The sequence below is a fragment of the Siniperca chuatsi genome, linkage group LG18 (assembly GCF_020085105.1).
Source record: "Siniperca chuatsi isolate FFG_IHB_CAS linkage group LG18, ASM2008510v1, whole genome shotgun sequence".
In the NCBI taxonomy this organism is placed as follows: Eukaryota; Metazoa; Chordata; class Actinopteri; order Centrarchiformes; family Sinipercidae; genus Siniperca; species Siniperca chuatsi.
The window spans coordinates 4,586,678-4,608,736 of NC_058059.1; the positions used below are offsets into that span (position 1 = coordinate 4,586,678).

A 22,059-nucleotide genomic window follows, 5' to 3' on the forward strand; every position below is an offset into this window, starting at 1 on the left:
ACAATTATCACCTTAATAGCAGCACTGTCTCACCCAGGCGTCCATTCATCCTGTCTCCTCAGGTCCTGCTGGTGTTCGCCAAGGAGGACAGCCAAAGTGATGCCTTATGGTGGGCCTGCGACCGTGCTGGGTTCAGGTGTAACATCGCACGGACGCCAGAGTCTGCCGTTGAGTGTTTCCTGGACAAGCACCATGAGATTATAGTCATTGATGGACGCCACTCGCGCTACTTTGAGCCTGAAGCTGTATGCCGGTGAGCCTTGCCTGTGTGCCTGCTGTCGCTGCTTCTGTGTGGTTGTTTATTTCATCTTTGATGGACTGACATTTGCAGAATGTCTCCTCCTAGAAAGGATGCTAAAAGGAATACTTGGACATTTTGGGAGATACGTTTATTGGCCTTCTTTCTGAGAGTTACAAGAGAAGATTGATTCCACACTCGTTTTTGTACGGTAAATATGAAGCTACAGCCAGCAGCTGGTTAGCTTAGCTTAGCACAAGACTGGAAACAGGGGGCAACAGCTAGCCTGGCTCTGTCTGAAGGCAACAAAATACACCTTCCAGCACCTCTAAAGCTCAATAATTAACAGACATCCAACCAAGAAATAGCCTGGCACACTGGTGATTTTTACACTTTTAGTACGGATTAGCAAGATTAAGTAAGATGTAACATGCTAGTTTGTGAGCTTTAGAGGTGCTGGTAGGTGGATTTTGTTACCTTTGGACCGATCCAGGCTAGCTGTTTCCCCCTATTTCCAGCCTTCATGCTAAGCTAAGCTAACCAGCGGCTGAAACTGCGAAATACAGAGAGATTTACCTGGCGGTGATAGGCTTAATCAACATTGTGTGTACTCGTTTGGCAAGGGCTTGAATGTAATGAACGTTCATTTATATGTAAAAGTCCTGAACTCTAACAAAGAGTTTGAACAGGCTTCATCTGCCAAAAGGGTCAGAGAATTTCTATTACAGAGACCATGTACTCCTTCACTTCAATCCAAAATAATCAATTCTTAAAATTATGAAGCTTCTACTTGAAAACCAGTAAAATACAAGAATGAGTTCAGTCTGTCTTAAAGCAGTTGTACTGTAAAAAGCTTTGGGACACTGTAGTGGAGGGCTTGTTGGCGCCATCTGGTGTTCACTGGAGACACCACAGGCATCTGCAACCTGAAGCTGCATGCTGTGAAGTGCTGTAGTCTGTTAGCTGCTGTTCTCAATTCAGTGTGTTGCTCTAAAAGGAAGCAGCAGTGGATACTGGATGTCACAATTCATGAGAGGCTATTGAAATAGAGTGGCACTTGAGTGAGCCTGAACTACAAATTGTGAGTTTGTTTGTTGACATGAAAGCTGGACAGTGGCCCAGGGTAACCAAGAGTAGTAAACATGCAGAAGCATGAAAAAGACGTTGTGGGGTATTTTTTTCTTTCTTGTCCATTTTTCCACAACAAAAACCCCTGGCCACTTTTCAGAAACTTCTTTGATTGTAAAATAACCTCATTCACTCCTTGTTCTTGCCAGGTGTGAGTTGAGTTCATACTGGCAATACTGGTCTGTGCTTTTTAGTTTTTTAGTCCTAAATTTTGCACAGATGTGTAAAACTGTTTCCTCCTCTTCATGCTAAGTCCCTCAAGAATATTTCAAACATGTAGGTTTTCATGTCAGATTCCTTCTTTGTGAAATATAATGCTGACATTGACAAGACAAGCAGTTACTGAAAGTTGAGCTCATTGATAAAAATGAATATCTTGCAATTACATTGAAATTATAACCAATCTCTGATTATTGCAAATAACTGATAAAAGCTGAATGTTGTTCTTCTGCTTTTTTACATCTATGAACAAAGGACTGGTGTTTAGGACATTTGAATGGGGATTCCTATGGATCAAAGTGTTTAATGTGTGTCCCATGGTTGTCTTAAAGCCTGTGTGAATACCTTCTGGGCATCATTACAAGGACGTCTTAAAAGACCTTTTATTTATGTTTAAACATCCTTGCTTTTCAGTTTTGGTATTAAGCTGGTGAAATGGTACATATTCCTCATTATTTTTAGCTAAGACTACTTCTGTATTTATTTCTGTCATGGTTTCTGCAGACCTTTGGGCTGTAGTTAATGTTAGATACAGTACTAGCCCAACCAAAGTTCTTGGAAGCACTAAAAGCCACCACTATATATTTTGTAGAGTGATTTATTATAAGTGCTCCATTATTTCCCCAAGTAAAGGAACAGATCCATTCGTCTCTCCTGTCTCCTGATTACCACAGTTTGGCTTCTGCTCCCTGTTTGTCCGTTGCTACTTCACTCCTCCTCCCCTCCCCTCCTATCCTTATCCCCCACGAGGATCTCTGCCATCATCTGTTCCCTCTGTTCCTCCTTTCGTCCTCCATCACTGTCTTCTTTCGTCCTCCGCCTCCGGGCCACTTTCCCGTACGTCCTGCCAGCAGTGTGGCTTTGTGGCCAAACCTCTGAAGCAGATGTGTTTGGTGTTTCTGTGTAAAGCACAGAAATACTCTGCACCTTCTTTTGTGGCAATGACATCACCCCCAATCTGCCCACATGTACCTGAGTCTGAGCCACTTCTCATGAGCTCAAAGTGTGGATGAAATGAACTCCTGTTGACACTCCTGCTGACTTTTAATCCACTAATCCACATTCGTTTTATTTCCAGGTTGATCCGCGCCACAAAGCCCTCTGAAAACACAGTTATTCTAGCCGTTGTGCCACAAAAGTAAGTTTGATTTGACCTTTTGTGGATTTTAATATCCTCTGTGTTATAGGTGTTTTGTGTGATTATGCCTTAAAGTCCCTGAAAACTTGGCTTGAAATCTTAGGTACATATCTGTAACATTATCGACAATCAAAGTAAAAAAAAAAAAACATTTTAACACTCAAAAACTCAGCTACTGTAAAATCTGTATTTACCTCAATGAGTTAATGCAAACTCAAAACCTCTTTCATGGCACCTGTTGTCTTGATGCATTCAGTGTAATGTCCATTTGCACAATACTAATTTTCCCTATTCCCAGACAGATGGAACCAGTGCTGTGGAAATGTACATTATAATAAATTTACAATGTGAGCTGTTGTAGTAGACTACACGTAATTTCCCGTTTTTTTACCGTGCCTGTATTATCAGAATCAGAATCAGAAATACTTTATTGATCGCCAAGGAGAAACTCTTTAAAAAAAAAAAAGTAAGATGATGAGACGGAGCAACGGCAACAGGCAGCATACACATTGGTGCATGCGCACTAATCATAATCCCTAGCAACTGGCCTTGATTTGTTTGTGCTGGCCACAGCCCTGGTTATTGTTTGATGATAATTATTTCATCAGATTTTTGATTGCCAGTGACCAAACAACACACCAACTGTCATCAGATTCTGATTCAAATGTTGCTGAATCCTGATTGGTGTAGAAGTATGTGACGACACATTTTTCCAACTGAGCACCGCCCATGTCAAACCAATGGGAAGAGCAAAAGGAAATACAGAAATCTGTCATGTGAAATAACCAAAACTGTTGTAACTTTGGCAGAAAATACTGTGTTCATGTAGATTTCCATCACTACTAGTAAAAAGCTGATTGAGAAAATTAGTTTTCAGGGCCTGTAAAACTGCATAGTTTTCTATGTAGGTGTGGGCCACTACAAGCATGTTTCTGAAAAATGATTTTGTTGCAGATGGTAATGATTCTCTTCTGTCATTGTACAGACCGGCTGACCAGGATGAGCCATCTGTTCTTCCTCTCCTCTGTGCTGGATTTAGCAGAGTACGTCCAACCACTTGCCTTAGCTTGTGACTGTGTGTTTATAACAGACTGAATGTGTTGTCCTTGATTCTGATAGATGATTTTTATTGGGCCTCTAAGAGACTTCAGATACTAAAATAGCAATACCAGTTTTGAAAGAGGTACTTATTGTCAGATGGTGTGAAAATGACGTAGGAGGTAGCAAAACAAGTCGCTACTGAGTAAATCCTGACTCATTCAATTTTCCACTCCTCTCTCTCCTTCTCCTTCAAACACCACTTAACCTTGTTTGGCCTCCAGAGGTTTGTGGAGAACAGCAGTGTGTCAGCCTGCTATAATGAGCTCATACAGATTGAACACGGAGAGGTGCGCTGCCAGTTCAAACTCAGGTACAGCGGAGGAAAAACACCTTATAACGCACAGACCATGCAGTCATACAAACATGCACAGACACATATACAAGGTGGTGTTACTGATCCTGAGTTGCTGTGGCTTTATTCATCCACAGGGCTTGTAACTCTGTCTTCACTGCTTTGGAGCACTGTCAAGAGGCTGTGGAGATCACAAGTGAGGACCACATAATACAGGTAGGGATAATACACACACTTGCATACATGCACATGCATACATACAGAGTCAAAATGAGCAAAATCTCAAGCTTTTTCTTTATAGGATAAGGCTGTTGATATTCTAGATTTTTGTTATTTGAAACAAATCCCATGAAAAAACCTTCCCCAGCCTGTCTGTGGCACTGCTCAAGATGTAAATCTTTAAAAACTGATCACAAATATATAGTTATATATATATTTTTTTATATATATATATAATTCTAAATCAGCTGGGCACTGTAGTTATCAGTAAACGTTACTCAACACACATATGGGCAGATATGGTGCGGTAGTGCATATTTGAAGCAGCAGGATGGTGTATGTGGAATCAATTTAAAATAAACTACAGTGTCCATGTTCATCATAATGAAGAAATATTTCACCCAGTGCAACAGTGTGGCTCATTGGTGTGTTTTTAAATAGGCTTTGGACAACAATAGAGCTCTATGGCTCAGAGGAATTGGTTATATCCGGCCTTGGCTACACAGGCAGTACTTGTTAGAAGTATCAGTTCATTGTTGGTTTGGTCTTTTAATGGGATTTGTCAACAATAAGAAAAATATAGAATATTGCTAGACTTCTTAGACATCTTCCTGGTTTTGTCTCAGTATGTGAACCCAGCGTTCGAGCGGATGATGGGCTACCACAAGGGGGAGTTGATTGGGAAGGAACTGACTGAACTCCCCAAGAGCGACAAGAACAGAGCTGACCTGCTGGACACCATCAACACCTGTATCAAAAAAGGAAAGGTAAGTCCCACATCCATCCATCCATCTACCCACCTGTGAAATGAGATGATACTGTATCATTGCCTGACTGTTCTGTTGTCTCTGAAGGAATGGCAGGGCATCTATTATGCCAGAAAGAAGTCAGGTGACAGCATACAACAACAAGTGAAGATAACACCTGTCATCGGCCAAGGAGGGTGAGTTAATCAACCCAAAGTGGTCAATGTACATTTCCAATAAATTATAAATTTCTGACAGACTCTTATCTCGCTTCCAACAGGAAGATTCGACATTTTGTAGCCATCAAGAGACCTCATATTGACAACAATAATCAGGTGAGTCAAGTGATAATCTAATGTGTTACACAGATAACTGATCTATTTCCTTACAATCATCTTGTAGTTTTCTTTTTTATAATGATGAAATTCAGTAATCAGTTTCACTAGCTGTGGAGCTATGCTCTAATACAATCTGGAGGCCCCCTGAGAGCAGTAGAGGTTCTTACAAGAAGTCACACAAGAGCTTTGACCCTCAAGAGTGGCAATAAAAATCTTGATCTTTCATCACTGACTCGTTCAGGTACCTAAGGGAAAAAATTTGGACCACCCGTTCTTTGCCTGCACTATTCCAGCCCAAAATGAATAGCGCCTGCACATTAGCAACACTTTGAAATCTCTAACCGCTTACTCTCAAATTTGCCCAAAATGCTGATTTGCAGGCTCAAATGATAAACCCTTAGCTTACAAGCCTACTAGCAGCTGTTTGGAGGGAATAAAATTGCTGCTACAAAATTTTATTTACAAAAGCCTTACATACGCCCACTTTTGAAGATTACAGCGAGTTGGTTTTTCTGTTTTTCTGGAGTTTGAACAAATGTCAGTCCATCAGCAGTCCTAATGCTACAGCACAGCTTGGCCCAATCAAGCCTGGTGGAGAAATGAACGATTGAGTCCAAACTGGACTCAGGCATAGATTGCAAACTCTGCTGGCAGTTAGTTTTACATAAATACTTCAAATGAACTGCAGGCTAAAGTGTCAGATTTAAATGCTTCAACAGGGCATGTACCTCATAGGCTTCCCGCTCTGTTGAGCTGTGTGCACACTTACTCGGAAGCAGGTGTGTCGCCGCTCTCAGCCGGGTTCCAGGCCAATAACGTCATACTATGCTAAGCTACGGCTAAGCACCAGGATCCCCCGCTAAGGCCTGGGAGGGCAAGCAGCCAGGCGCCAGGGCTATTTATACTGCAGGAAAAGCTGCACAGAGACTAGCTTTAGCTCATTGCTCTCTTTCATCGTGTGTACATAAAGTTAGTCGGCCGTTGGCATCTGCCTGCCAAATCCAAATGGCATTCATTCCTGCTTGTTGGAATTGGGAATCCTTAGACATGGCAGCGACTGATCCCATTCTCGAAACCATGGAAGTCATCCCCACAACCTGAATTGTGCAGTGTCAAACTGAATGGTATTATCAGGGTGTCCCCTTTTTAATGCATTTTCACCACACATTATAGAACAGAACTGATGCAAAGTAGGAACAAACGTTTAGTATTTGATGACATTTTAAACTAAATGATGTTCTGAAGCATGAAGTGCATCTTCACTGAGACACTATTATCCATTTGACAAGCCAAGGCCACAGAGTTTCTTTCAGGATAGCGCTGATGTGATACTGTATCCTTGCTTAGGACATTTTCCTCTGAGCACTTTAAACCACACATTATTCCACATCTTTTCCCACCCAGACATTTGGCTGTAGACCACAGTTTCCATTTCATTGTGTTGTTTAGTTAGCAGTATTTGTCTAAGCACTCCAAACTTACAGCAGGTTTAGGGTCAGTTTTGTTTGTCTTTCCCTCTCAATTAAGGGCCATCATAATCTCAACTATTTCCCAGCTTTAGTCAAGTTAATTCAAAAGATGTTTTTTTAGATGTCTGTTTGTGCTTTGCAGCCCAAGAAGCCCATTAAGATGTAGCCAGCTAAATCTGGCAACCTTGTATGTCATTAGAAGTGTTTACACTGTCTTAATCCTATTTACTCAGTATGGGACGCACTGGAGACCTGAGAGCAAGCGACTTAAAAATTTAGAAAGAGAAAATGAGCAACTGTGAGAGTGAAAAATTAAATGTAATCGACAAACACTTCAGGAACCCCTTTCTCCGTATCAAAATGAATTTTATCTGATTTTGTACGGAAAAATGAATACATTTACAGCATGTTTGGATGTACGCATTCATCATCACATAAATGTGCAGGATGCACTGTCAGCAAGATGTAAAGGTGCAGTGAATCACTGGGTGAGGAAAATCTTCTGTAACCGGATTAGAGGCTCTACATATCCATATCTACATAACCTCAGTGTGACTAACAGGATGTACTGTACAAATTGTCACCTGTATGAAAATATATTATTATGAACGTAGAAAATGTGCTGTAAGGTTCACAGTTATGGTAAATGTAGCTCAGAACCAACATATTAAAATAAGCTGTGTTTTGTTTGCATTTTATTACATTTATTAAGTATCATTCTTTCAATCTTGTAATCTTGTAAAGTAATGTTTTTAAATTAGATAATAGTAAATATTTTTGTCATGCAAAAATATATCAGAATTAGAGACATAATCTCACAAATTGGTATTTGGTTTCCGCTTCTAGCGTTCTGTTTTGTGCTCAGCTCCTCACACGGACGGTCACCTGCTGCTGACTGAATACAAACAGTGACGACGAGGGTTTAATGTCTTTCAAGCTCGCCAGCAAACTGTAACAGAGAGAGGTTGCAGTCCCGTCACTGTGGGCCTTTTAAGGCTGATTATTGACCATATGACCATAATGATACCAAAAAAATGTAGATATTGTACAATCTTCAGGGAATGCAATATAACAAAATACAGCATACAAACAAAGGCTGTACTTTTAGCTTATTTGTCCATTTGAACTGTTTTTTAAGAGAAACAAAGGTGCGATAATTTTTCTGATTTGTGCAGTTTAAGGCACAAAAACACCTTCCCATGATGATCCTCAAGCTGTCAGCCATTCTGGTTTGTTTTCTACCCCCTGCCTGCGTACGCATCTCACTGATGAGGCCGCTCGGAAATCCGTCTATATGTAGGTGCTGCGTTTTGGCTTCGTAGGGCAGTGCTGTCTCCACCGTTTCATTCAACTACTTTCTCTGTATTCATAACTGGCTTCATCAGTCACAGGTTGTAGTTTCAGATTGATTCAGTTGATCTTTCTACTCACACAGGTTTTATGAAAAAGAGAAGGAAGTGTTAAAATATCAAACATTTCTGTGCTGTATTTTTAAAATACAATAGGTTGCTGAGGTGAGATGAAAAGAGATCTTCAAAGTATAAAGAACATCAAATCGCTGGCTCACATGAAGTCTTTAATCAACAGAAGTAATCCTGCCAGCGTGTTGCTTTCAAGGAGCAGGAAATTAGGCTGATTATATTCCTCACAGCGAAAGAGAACCCACAGTGACTCTTGGTTGTAGTCCAAACCTCGACTTTAATCAGCTCCTGCTCTCTGTCTGTCTGTCTGTCAGGTCCACAAGTTCAACAAGGAAGAGAGATGCAGCGGGGAGTATTCTCAGTCAGGTAACTTACCACACCACATTTTCTAATGTTGCCAGAGTCTCTTAATTGGACAGCTATATTTTTATGTAAAACCTTATAATTATAGAATAGTATGATTACGATTATGATTAGCCCCAGTTTGTGACTCCTGTGTAATACCATTACATCTGAACCACAGCGCTAAGCTATGGAAACTGATAAAATATAGTAAAAGGTTACTACATAAGTTTTTTAAAAAAGTGTGTGTGTGTGTGTATGAGCTTGCTTTTCCTTACTTACTATCAATTGTTTTAAAAAGCAAGAAGCAAAAAAAATATTTTTTAAATCCTTTCATTTGACTTTTTTTTGTGGTCTTGGCACACATTTAATTGTTTATCTATTGCACGCAACACTTCATTTTCCTCACCACATTTTCAATTTTCCTTATGCATATACCAGTATAATGAGATGGGCATATTCATGCACGTCCAAATGTATTTCTTTTTCAGAAAAATGGATGCTTACAGTAGCTCTGTGGCCTGAATTTAATGATAATACGTGAGAGGAACAAACTGGGGCAAGAGAAGTGCTTCAGAAGCAAAATATAATATCTTTGAAATTAAACAGTGAGCACTGAGACCCTCCTGTATCAATCTAAATATGACCCTCCATCAGTCTAAACATACTGTACATGTAATGTTCATTACTTCCCTCTACAGAGTGCCATTCTCTACGTCACCGGGACAGGAGGAAAGATTCAATTGATGCCAGATCGCTCAGCTCTCGCGGTAGTGACGGTAAGACCATTCAAAATGCATTATCTTTTATTTGAGCTTCTGTTTGAATGAATGGAGCTCCAGTTTGTGCCATTCTGAAGGGAAGATAAGCAGGAGCGGCAGAAACCGATAGGGAAAGAGGACGAGAGGAATGAGATAACTGCAACGATAATAAAGTAAAAGCAGAAACACAAAGGAAGAATGGGGCGAGGAAAGAGATGAAGAATGGGGAGATAATGGGACTCAGTCAGACTGTGTTATGTACTTGAACTAAAGAGATCTTAAAGAGCGATGTCGTGGGCTGATGACATTACGTACCTCCCTCCTCAGCTCACTTTGACAGAGCTGCTGCTATTTTCAGGTATCTCAGCTGAGTGCTGCCTCTCCCCTGCTTTGTCTGCTTCTCTCTTCTTCAATCAAACCACTTTCCTTCTTTTCCTCCCATATATTAACATTTGCTCAACATTTACATTTTCTTCATTTCCTCTCCTTTTTTGTACATTTTCTGCCTTTTCTGCCTTCCATTCATAAGCCTTTTGATGAGGGCTAACAATTGCAGGCCCTGTGATCACATTTTTTGCAGTTACAGTATTAATGATGTTAAACTATACTGGCTGACGATCAATTAGCCACACTATCATAATACATAAAATCATTATTTTCTGAATTACAGCTCCCAGTTTACAGAATCGAAGATATTCCTCCATCGCCAGGATTCACTCCATGACTATCGAGGCTCCCATCACCAAGGTATGCTGCTTTCAGCATTCAGTCATTTTGCACTCCTGAAGGTACCACCCAGAAAAAAGCGATGGGAAACTATTTTTGAAACTCTACTAGGCGCTATAGATGTCCATTTACAGTAAAACAACTTTCAACTGCACTTTCAACAATCTGCATATTTTCTTTCTCTATTAAGGTGAAATAAGAGACATTTTTTTGAATTACACACATCTTTTATGGACAAGAGAAACATGAAAACTTGAGAAATAAAACATTTTACATATATTCTTTGTAAAACTAGATCAAACTTGCTCTTTTGGTGCAGCAGCTCAACAGTGTTTTTGTTTGATGAATACTCTTTTGGGTGTTTTCTGCAAACCATTGCTGACTTGAATTCAAACGCAAGAAGTATTTCCTTTTCAGTTTCCAAGATGTAGCACCACCCCCAGTGATCAGAGTGAGGTTTCTTAATGTCTACAACTGTTATTGTGCTTAAATTTGGCTAATCATTATTAGCAGGATTAGCAGTATCACCCTGGATTTACAGAATTCATCACTGCATTGAAAATCCATTTTCATTCAAAATGTCTGAAAAACCATACTGATATAATAATTTTAACAAATACAGTGAAATACCATTAGATTTATATTTTAGATATATTTGTATTTATATTGACAGTTTATAATCAGAAAATGTTTCATTCTGCTTTTCAGCTTTGTTAAAAAAAATTGTTAGCAATACTACTTTTACCATTAATGAACATAACCAATTGCTTGATCATGTTTTTAAAAAATGATTACAAAGTCGTCAGACCTGGATAATGGATTTACATAATTTTGTTCAGTAAACTCAGAAACTAAACTACATCAAAAAGATTTTTGGGGTCTAACATACTTCAACCAAGTGCAAGCGATGGCTCAATCAGGTTGAGAACAACAAATTCAAATTCAACAAGAGATGACAACTTAAAATGTTCTCTACCAAACAGCTGAGAAGACCATGAAAGGGTTAAAGGAAAATTATCATCTGCAGGGGCCGACTTCCAATTAACAATTTCCTACTGAATCCTTTATGCAAGTTGTGCCTTAAGCACTTTAAAACATGAATGTTTCTTCCAGCGTAGGAATCGCTCCGCAGAGCTCATTCCTCCACCAGCTGTCATCAAGTTGCACTTGTTGGATTTTCATCAAGAATTAAGTTCTTTTATGGCCCATTACCAGCGTGTTTCACATCAGGGGATGCACACAGGTTCATGGCAGCACCGAAACGGGAACATAAGATCTGTCTGTTCAAATTCTAGACACCTTTAATAAGCATTTTAGTACATTATTCCAACACCACATAGCCAATCGGTGGCCATTAGAGCTGCCTTTACTGCCTTGGAGTTGTTTGACTGAGCCAATAATGGATTTACCTCTTATGTTACGGCCCCTTCCATTTGATATTTAAACTTACTTTAAATAAGTATCAAGACTTTATGGAAATCTATTCATACTGTAAAATATTTATTATAAAGTCTTACTGATAAAACAGTAGACAGACAGAAAATAAATAAAAACCCAACCTCCATCCAACCCCACTTTCAGCGGTATTAGATCTATTCTGCGGAGTACATTTTACAGAGGAAAGGTCATTCATTCTGACTGACTACTATTCTTGAAACAGGAAGTCACATTCGGCATCTGCTCTCTGTGCATGAGTGTGAGAGTTTACAGCACATAAAACATGAGATTAACATGACAATGTTTTGGGGTGAAACTGAATATTGAACTTATTTAATAGACCATTTATTTCTTTAAATTTAAATAAAATAATTTGCAGTAAAAGAAACTTCTCATTGTTTCTGTGCATTCTAGGAAGCTAAATTTCTTAAGACTGCTTACAGCATGGTTAATACTGTTGCAAAAGAGCACCATGACTTTGGATTCATTGGTCCACACCACTATTCACAGCTGATGTTTTTTTACTGTGTGTATTTGCAAACATCACATTTAAATGAAAATGTTCAGAATTGTTTTGGTGATCGGAGGTGGTCTCTGAATTCTTCATGACCCCGCTGTCATGATGTGAAGATGCTGTGAGCAACAATAAACCCAGGTCATTTATAATATATAGTATACAGTATCGTAGAAAAGGTTTCAGTCGTAGTCATCTGGACACTGTTTTCAGAATCAAGACGTTTCGGCTCCCATCCGGAAGTCATTCTCAATTGTGAAAAAATTGGACGGGAACTGGAAATTTAAGCTAATCTGAGTTACATAAGCCCTGCCCTCAGGAGGGAATCTGCCTGAGTATCTGTTAATAGCTAGTTTCACCTGAAACTGACCTAATAGTTTCAAGATGGCCCAGTGATCAGTAATCAGGCCTATTGTTCTCTGGCTGCATCTACTTCATCACTGTTAAGTGCCTGATTAGCATGTGATAGGCGCGACCAAGGTGATAATACACTCTGATAGACTTTGGGCAGATTAAATCTCAGACCACCATTTCTGTTCAAAGAGGGGTTCTCTTTCTTCACAAAAATGGCTTCCTTTGACTTCCGTTCAAACCAACTCTTCTCTCTACTAAGAATCTTCACCTAGCTGTCTTCAAATGTGTGGTTTGTAGCTTTTAAACCACACATTTGAAGACAGCGAGGTGAAGATTCTTAGTAGAGAGAAGAGTTGGTTTGAACGGGAAGTGGCTACGACTGAAACCTTTTCTACGATAGAACACTCCTGGACGAATGAGGGACTACACTGTCTCGCTCTGCCTCCTACTGCAGGTCCTGTGATGCTCTTGTGTGTCTTGAGAAGCAGCTTTATTTAGCTGTTTTGCCCCAGACAAGATTTGTCCAGCATCACATGCACATCTCCATGACACATGCACAAAGAAAAGAACACTCTGTTACTGCATATCTTGCAGAGGACTCTTTGTGCATATGTTTGTATGCAGTGTCTGTTTTGCAGCAGAATAGGGACTTTTCTATTTCCTCTTCCCCAGGTAATAAACATCATCAACACCGCCCAGGAGAGCAGTCCGGTAACGGTGGCCGAGGCTCTGGATCGTGTGTTGGAGATCCTGAGAACCACTGAGCTCTACTCCCCTCAGCTCGCCTCCAAAGAAGATGACCCCCACACCAACGACCTGGTTGGGGGGCTCATGAATGTAAGAGGCAGTGTAGATACTTAGTATATGCTTTTGAGCTCATTCATAAGTATACATGCTTCAAAGTCTTTATAAGGAGAGGTTGGAAAGATTTTTTTTTTTTTTTTAAATCACATTGTAAAAATGTTCTTACCTCATGCGTATGAAATTGAACATGCATTCTTGTTTAACCAAGAAATTTTTGGCTTCCAAAATCAAATCAAATCAGTGTTTTCAAAGTGCCAACAGAGTCTTTGTTTATTTTTATTTTTTTAATTTGTTGAATAAGACCAACTATGAGGTGAGTCACTGCACACAGATGTTTGTCTTTCTGAAGACAGAGTTGATTGTAAGTTTTCAGATCCATCAGTTGACTGCAGAAACTGCCAGGATGACTTTTGTATACCAAATTATACATTTTCTATATTCTTATATTCTGTCTAATATTATTTTTGTCTACAGATCCCATGAAAAGACCAAAACCAACAATGAATGGGTCCTACTAACAAGGATTGTCTGTGTATCCACAGCCTGATATATCTTCTTCCTCTGTGCCATAGAGCTCCATTGTTGTCCAAAACTATTAAACAGACATCAGTGAGCCACACTGTTGCACTGGGTGACGTGTTCCTTCATCACCATGAACACACACACTGTAGTTCATTTTGACTCAGTCCCACACACACCGTCCTGCTGCCCCAAACACTCACTAGAGCACCGAATGCGTGTTCATTCGTGGCTGGAAATAGTGCCTAACAAATGAACTACTTCCTCCTGTTTAAGGAACGTTTGCTAAAAACTACAGTTTCCAGCTGTTTTAGGAAATTACTGAGCCTTTCTTAAAAAATACAATTATATATTTGCAGGCTTTTTTAAAAGATTTATGTCTTCAGAGGAACCAATGGGCTTAGGGCCACAGACAGGGTACAGAAGTCAGAAAGTATTGAGACATGGACCAACACATTGTTGTTTCTTGTCCTTTCATGGGGTTTGTTGACAATAAATCAAAATAATAACATCAACCTCTTGTCCATTTTCCCATTTTTAAAGATTTGTGTTTTGCAGAAAAATGAATAAAGTAAAATGGAGCTATGGAGCTAAAGCTTTTGTGGAAAGATGTGTTATTATTAGCTTTAGATGAACCAAAGGCTACTCAATGTTTTTCTACAATTAATTCAACCATGTCCTGTTGTTTGTCTTTTTTTCTCTCCAGGATGGGCTGCGGAGACTCTCTGGGAATGAATATGTCTTCTGCAAAAGTAAGTTTTATATAACCAATAAATTACCACACTATATCAGTGTGTAAATGTTTTTCATAATAATAATCAAGTACTCTTTACTCACTGTACAGCTGATATGCTCTAATAATACACACAACAAGTCAGTCGTAAACTTTGCTAGTGCAAAAAAAGAAGAGGTGAGAAGATCGATGCCACTCTTTTATCTGTCTGTTTAACTTAGCTTAGCATAAAGCCTGAAAGCAGGGGGAAACAGCTAGGCTGGCTCTGTCCAAAGTTCAAATATATATATATATCTAACGCTCACTAATTCACAAGTTATATCTTTTGTTTTTAATCTGTATACAAACAGAAATGTAAAAACAACAAGTTGTGGTTTTACAGGGAGATACGTGATGTAACTATTTCTGGGCGACCAGTGGCTGGGCACAGCAATTTTGAAGAGAGCCAGGCTAACTGTTTCCCCCTGCTTCCAGTCTTCATGCTAAGCTAAGCTAATCAACTCCCAACTCTAGATTTATATTTAACGCACATATGGAAGAGTGGTATCGATCTTCTCATCTAACTCTCGACAAATAAGCCATTTCCCAAAACGTTAAGCTATTCCTTTTGCAGGTGCAGTTGACAACATAGTAGGTTTCTGCATGTGTATCCTTTCCAACAGGATATATTTTTAAAGTCACAGTACATCTACACTAATGCATTGCCAGGGTTTCTGGCGTATTTCACGTCAGCCACAGAAATGTTTTGTTCCGCTGAATCTTGATTAACTGATATGGAAGAATCACCTTGTTAATGTCAAACCAAACAGAGAAATAGAAAGGGACACAATGGGGACTATTGTATACTACCCACAACTGAGTCATGTATTCAGTCTTGTAATTACGTACCATACTGTGTATGACCCAACTTGAGTGTTGGTGGGTCAAATCTTAGACAGAAGAGTAATCATAACTGGTAATTGCACTGAACTTGAAATTTATGTGGACAAAAAATATTACCCCTTTTAAACAGGCTAGATACATTAGCAGCGCTCTTATGATGACTTACCTTTCCTCACAGGTTCACACTCTAAAAGATGACTAAGACAAGCCAAACAGTGTTGAGTTCATGTTAATGAGTTAAGAACAGGTAGGAGTGCAGACGTTTTAGCCTCATCATCACAGAGATTATGGAACATGAGGTCTGCTGCCTTGAGTGAATCTCATGAATAAATATTACGTTTAAGGTGGTTATTGTCGGGATGAAAGCATCACAATGTTCTTGTAGCTTTCTAGAGTGTGAATTCTTCCATCTGAGTTTATTATGTAACTCCCATTATAATGATTAAAGTCACAAGAGCACTTAACTGAGAGAAGATCTAAATCAAGTCTATTTTCCAATAAATGTTCTTCTTTTTCATCAAGTTAAAAGCAGTGTCCTTATTTCAGAGCAGCAGCTCTGTTCTGCTCTCATACATGCTTTAAACAATCTTATCACGCACCATCTTTCTACCATAGTCTGAAATTACCAGATTTACAAAGTCAGACACTTTGCCAGTATGTCAGCCAGTATGTTTGCACATGTATATAGATATTAAGGGGCCAAGATTGGTACAGCCATTATTTATCCGTCAAATCCCACACAGAGCTCCCTCTCGGTTTGCCCCTTTTATGGTCAAATCACCCTGAACTGTGTATGTGTGTGCACGCTTCTGTCTATCTGCTAGATATGAGCCAGAGCCAGCTGGCCATCCCAGTCACTCTGAATGACGTCCCTCCACCCATCGCCGAGATGCTGAATGATGAGGAGTGCTGGGAGTTCAACATCCTGGAGCTGGAGGCAGCTACACACAAGAGGTACGAAGATGGTGGAAACAGAGTCAAAATGAGGATAAAAACTGCCAATTTCCTTAGGTTCAGAAAAGGCAATATACTGATCGTTGCACTGTGATCATTTCATTTAGTTAACACTCCAGCAGTTGCTTAAATTGGCAGATGATATCTTCCTACCTTCAAAAATGTGGTTAAATCTTCTCTGTCTCCTGTGAATGGTAAACGAAACCAAATGTTTTCCTTTCCTTAATAAAATACAAGCACGAGCTTTAAAGGAATAGTTCGAGATTTGGGAAAATACGCTTATTCACTTTCTTGCTCAGAGTTAGAGAAGATAGATACCACTCGCATATCTGTACAGAAAATATGAAGCTGCAGCCAGTTAGCTTAGCTTAGCTTAAAGACAAGATATCTTTGGGAATAGATAGGCTAGCTGTTTTCCCCTGCTTCAAGTCTTTATGCTAAGCTAACCATCTCCTGGCTGTAGCTTCATATATAACGTGTAGACATGTTTAACGCACATGTGCAAAAAAGACAATTTTAAGTAGGGTGCAGGAAGAAGGGATAACAAAGATACCACGATGAAGCAAAAAGAATAGAACACATAATAATTGGATAACGTTTAGGAAAATATTCAGTACTCTGCGCGTGTTGTCCATTCACCCAGTCTTTTGTGTGATCCTCTGCAGACCGCTGACTTACCTCGGGCTGAAGATCTTCACTAGTTTCGGTGTGTGTGAGTTCCTGAACTGCTCGGAGGCCACGCTGCGCTCCTGGCTGCAGCTCATTGAGGCCAGCTACCACTCCTCCAACTCCTACCACAACTCCACGCATGCTGCAGACGTGCTGCATGCTACTGCCTACTTCCTACGCAAAGAGAGAGTCAAGGTTAGAAGAAAAACACACATTTGGAATGACTGATATATGAATCCATACTGATATATTGCTATACTTATATAAAACAAATATTGTACATGTATCTGTGACTTATTTTAGTCAGTCAGAGACACTTACTTCAAAAAATTGACCAAATGCTTCCAGTACTGACATCACTCTGTGTCTCTGCTGTTTTATTCAGAGCAGTCTGGATCAGCTAGATGAGGTGGCGGCGCTGATAGCAGCCACAGTGCACGATGTGGACCACCCGGGCAGGACCAACTCCTTCCTGTGTAACGCCGGTAGTGAACTGGCGATCCTCTACAACGACACAGCCGTGCTGGAGAGCCACCACGCGGCCCTCGCCTTCCAGCTCACTATTCGAGACAACAAGAGCAACATCTTCAAGAACACTGACAGGTCAGTAGTAGCAGTTTGTGGTGTTGTTGTACATACAATCTAAGCATGCTTTGTGTTCATGGAGTAATAGAATAGTGTGTGACATTATAATCCTACGGCGTATTAGTATTGGACGGATCCAGATCTTAACTTTATCCATTCCATCCCTTCACTGCTGACAGGAATCAGTTCCGAACACTGCGACAGGCAATTATTGACATGGTGCTGGCCACAGAGATGACCAGACACTTTGAGCACGTCAGCAAGTTTGTCAACAGCATCAACAAGCCAATGGCTGCCATAGAAGAGACCAGCACAAGTGTAAGTGTGGGTGTGCTTAGTTAGTTACATTTTAAGTTACATTAAACATCTCCCAGAAAAGATGGTAACGCTTCATTTTACAGGTTTGTTATTTCCTAATAAGTTCTTGAAAGTTTCCTGGAAAGAACCTTTTTTGATCTGTTTGGTACTAATTATCGGAAAAATAGAGACAAAGCTCTGAGACTGTTGTTTTAGTTCATTTACAGTAGTTAGCTGTGTTGATTGCCAGAGAAATTTCCTTGAAATTCATTTAAACCCAAGTAAATATTCATTGTTAATTTCTTATTTGAAACTGTATTCTCCTTATATGTTGAACTGTAAGCTTGCCTGTAGACAGAATTTACATTTTTGCATGTTCAGCTGACCTACTATGCACTATGTCTAAAGACTGTGGGTTACACTAGCATAGCAACTAATTGGAACTACGTAATTGGAAGTGTACCAATTAAAGCACTGTAATGAGTGCCAAATTACAGTTTTTTTTTCAGGAAACTTTCAAGGAAATTATACGAACAATTTAGGGACATGTAAAAGAAAGTGTTACCAAAAAGACTTAGTAAATATGTGTATAAGTAGACATGTGCCAACAGCATGTACTGAATAGTGTGCATGCATTATTTTTCTGTATGTGCAGATGCTTATGTCTTTCGTGTCTTCCCTACAGAGCGTGAACAGCGACTGTGAGGGTCAGGCAAACATCAGGAACTCTCCAGAGAACCGTCTGCTGATAAAGAGGATGTTGATCAAGTGTGCGGATGTGGCAAACCCCTGCAGACCGCTCGAGCTCTGCATTGAGTGGGCTGGACGGATCTCTGAGGAGTACTTTGCACAGGTGTGGAGACAACACTAATGCAGCTCAGTTTAATAGAACGATGCAGTTAAAAGCTGAGAACAGTATTGTCCCTGTAAAGGGAGGCAAGCATCGTTTGTTTCTTTTGATCATTTTCATTGTCTCACTTTGCATAATTTATCTCACTTATGGCCTCTCACATTCAAAGCTGCAGATTGTGTGCATTTACCTTCGCTATTGTGACTTCATTGTGATCTCTGTGTGTTTGCCCTGCAGACGGACGAGGAGAAGAGACAAGGGCTGCCGGTGGTGATGCCAGTGTTTGACAGAAACACCTGCAGCGTGCCCAAATCTCAGATCTCCTTCATAGACTACTTCATCACTGATATGTTTGACGCCTGGGATGGTAAGAGCATTTTCTGTGTACTCTGCTGCAGTGTTTGCACACCTGCTTGTGCTCTGGCTGTTGCCCTGTGGTATGTTAGATGTCTGGTCTCAAGTCAACTTATAATTAACAGTGTTAATTATAAGCAGTTTCATGTAGGAACAATCAGTAGAAATAAAATAGTTCCTACATTAAAACAGCTTACAACAAGGTCTGTGGATTATCTTGAGTACGTTGAGTTCAAATGTATTTTTTTGGCGCTTTGAGCACCACAAGCCAAGTGCCATGCAGTCCCATTATATTAAAAAAAAAACGCAGACATCTCTACGGTCGATATCTCCAAACCTCTGCAACTCACACCAAAACAATCTAGATGAATAAATAGCACTACAGGTGAGAGGAAAAACATGTATTTTTGATTTTGGAGTGAATTGTCCCTTTAAGCCATTTCTACCGTTTGTTTAAAGGAACATAACATTTTTCCATACCCTACCATTTATTAAGCAGAAGCTTTGACTTTTCAAATTAATTAATATATAAGAAGGTTCAAAAGCAGAAAAACAAGAGTAAGAGTCTACAGTCACGCTAGCAGCTCTGTGAAGCTGTACTATGGCACAGCAGTGCTTTGAGCTAAATGCTAACATCAGCAGTCTCACATGCTCACGATCACAATGTTAACATGCTGATGTTTATCAGATAATGTTTACCACATTCATCAGCTTAGCTAAGCTAATTAGCACAAAAACAGCTGAGGCTGATGGGAATGCCATTAGTTCAAAGTCAGAGGATCACCAGAGTTATTACAATTCATCCTGAAGGGCCCAGACATGTGTTTACAAAATTGCACGGCAATCCATCCAATAATTATCAAGATATTTCACTAAAAAACAAAAATGTTGTTGAGATATTTCAGTCTGGACCGAAGCGGTGGGCTGACTGACCGGTCAACTGGCAAATTTACTTTGGGGACTTCCATTGTTGCTAATAAATAATGGACGCATTGGATAAAATGGATCCCTGGAAGCACCCAGTGACCTGTGTGTTTCCAGTTAAAGAGTATCCCCTGTGGGATCAATAAAGTATTTCTGATTAAGTAGAAACAGTACTGGCCTGGTTCCTGCCCACATTTCCGATTTGTTCCGCGATTCATATAGAATGAATTAACCAAAACAGCAATTCAGTCAGACTATCAGGATTAAACAGAACCTTACACATTCAGATCTTCACTCAGTGATTTCACTCTTCATGGCAGATTGCAGGATAGGAAATGACAGGAAAGGGATAGGAAGGAGGAGGAGCCAAGAGAAGTGGGAACAGATAGTATGGTGCTTATAGCTCCTCATTCCCACTGAATTTCCCTTTTAGCTTAGTCTCCCCATGAGGGAACTTGTTTACTGTCAACCCAGCTCTGATGTCACGGAAAGATTTCAAATGCCAGTGGGAAGGAGAGAAATTGCGAGGGCGTCAGAGGAGGGGAAGTTGGGAAAATAGTAGGGGATGGGGGTTCACGATCACTCGATTTGGGAAGGGACGAGCGCATGAACACAAAAACACACATGCAGCCGCTTTCAATTCACCAGGGTCACTGTGGGGTCACTGTTAGTTCCAGAGATGTAGCGTAGGTCATCAACAAAGCCGGAAATGAGGATGTAAACAACACGGGTCATACACTGAGAACACACACTCTGCAGACTAGAAAGCTGTGTGTGTGTGTGTTTGTGTGTGAGAGAGAGAGAGAGAGAGAGAGGCAGAGAGACCTTTGACCCCAGTACTCCTATTATGTGGGAGCAACATTGCAGAGTACATAACATTAGCCACTGTACATGAACCACACACACACACACACACTCATACAAACACACATCTTCCTGCTTAATGGCTCATGTGGAATGATAACAGGAAGTGTCTGATCGCAGGTGTGTATAGTCAGTTGACATTTCACCACAGTTGTTTGTTCATCCCTGGATTCCTGAAACATTTGCATTTTGACAGAAGCCTTAAAGGATAGGTTCATTCTTTTTAAAAGTATGTCTTAAAACAATATTCACTTGCCCATATGTGCACTGAAAGAGTTATTGGTTGTTGTCCATACTGGCCCTGAAGAGATCCCCTCATGATGCAGTTTTAATGTCTGCAGTCCTCGTTCTGTGAAAATGTGTTTAAAGTTCAGCCGAGGTTAAATGAGGCTTCAGCAGTCTGAGTTAGTCAAATCAAGTGGTTATTTCCCTAAGTTACAGTCTTTTTGGTACAGAGCTGAAACGAATAGTTCATTAATTGATTAGTTGATCGAAATCAAATTTATCTGCAACTATTTTGATAAATAATCCTTTCAGTCATTTTTTAGGCAAACATGTCAACCATTCTGTGGTTGCAGCTTCTCCAATGTGATGATTTGCTGATTTTCTCTGAAAACATTGTAAACTGAATAATTTGGGGGTTTTGGACTGTTGGTCAGACAAGATGAGACATTTTAAGATGTACGCTTGGACTGTGAGAAACTGTGATGAGCATTTTTTTTTCACTTTTTTTTCTTTCACATTTCATAAACAGACTTTTTTGATTAATCGAGAAAATAATCTGCAGTAATCAGTAGTGAAAATAATCAGTCTTCCCTGGACGGTGTTTTCTTGCTGAGCCAGTGGAGGGACAGTAACACAAGGAGGGAATTTCATACTGAAAAAAATGTGATTTGACTAACAGACTGCTGAAGCCTCATATTAACTTTAGCCGAACTTTAAACACATTCATGCAAAGAAGGAGGCCTGTAGATTCTGTCCACCATCTCTTACATTGGAATCACGTTATGGAAGGGATCTTTTCAGTTTTTGGTTGCTGTAATCATTCCTCCTGTTCATACTGGCTGTTTCAATGCACAAATGGTTATGTGAGTATCGTTTTACGACAGACTTGAAAAAAGGCAAACCTATCAAATCCAATGTGGATGTCCAAAATCTTTTAATTCAACCCAGCTGAACTT

At 39.9% G+C, this 22,059-nt stretch overlaps 1 protein-coding gene and 1 long non-coding RNA gene across 4 annotated transcripts in view; one reads left to right on the forward strand and one right to left on the reverse strand.

The window, feature by feature from the left end:
* Nucleotides 1-22,059, forward strand: part of pde8b (phosphodiesterase 8B) — a 53,703-nt gene that overhangs the window by 28,180 nt on the left and 3,464 nt on the right. For all 3 annotated transcript variants that reach the window (XM_044174045.1, XM_044174044.1, XM_044174046.1), the window contains exons 3-21: nt 63-253; nt 2,664-2,723; nt 3,709-3,766; nt 4,046-4,134; nt 4,254-4,332; nt 4,962-5,102; nt 5,190-5,278; nt 5,362-5,416; nt 8,624-8,675; nt 9,353-9,430; nt 10,083-10,159; nt 13,116-13,280; nt 14,473-14,518; nt 16,206-16,335; nt 17,001-17,199; nt 17,390-17,607; nt 17,769-17,907; nt 18,572-18,739; nt 18,974-19,103. In XM_044174045.1, the coding sequence (XP_044029980.1) occupies nt 63-253; nt 2,664-2,723; nt 3,709-3,766; nt 4,046-4,134; nt 4,254-4,332; nt 4,962-5,102; nt 5,190-5,278; nt 5,362-5,416; nt 8,624-8,675; nt 9,353-9,430; nt 10,083-10,159; nt 13,116-13,280; nt 14,473-14,518; nt 16,206-16,335; nt 17,001-17,199; nt 17,390-17,607; nt 17,769-17,907; nt 18,572-18,739; nt 18,974-19,103 (2,164 nt within the window). The remainder of the gene's footprint in view (nt 1-62; nt 254-2,663; nt 2,724-3,708; nt 3,767-4,045; nt 4,135-4,253; nt 4,333-4,961; nt 5,103-5,189; nt 5,279-5,361; nt 5,417-8,623; nt 8,676-9,352; nt 9,431-10,082; nt 10,160-13,115; nt 13,281-14,472; nt 14,519-16,205; nt 16,336-17,000; nt 17,200-17,389; nt 17,608-17,768; nt 17,908-18,571; nt 18,740-18,973; nt 19,104-22,059) is intronic.
* LOC122865517 lies at nt 16,181-22,053 on the reverse strand. Its single transcript, XR_006375492.1, has 5 exons — nt 20,294-22,053; nt 17,326-17,564; nt 17,014-17,178; nt 16,489-16,520; nt 16,181-16,322 (listed from the first exon to the last, which is right to left on the reverse strand). It is a non-coding gene; the product is annotated as an uncharacterized LOC122865517 (long non-coding RNA).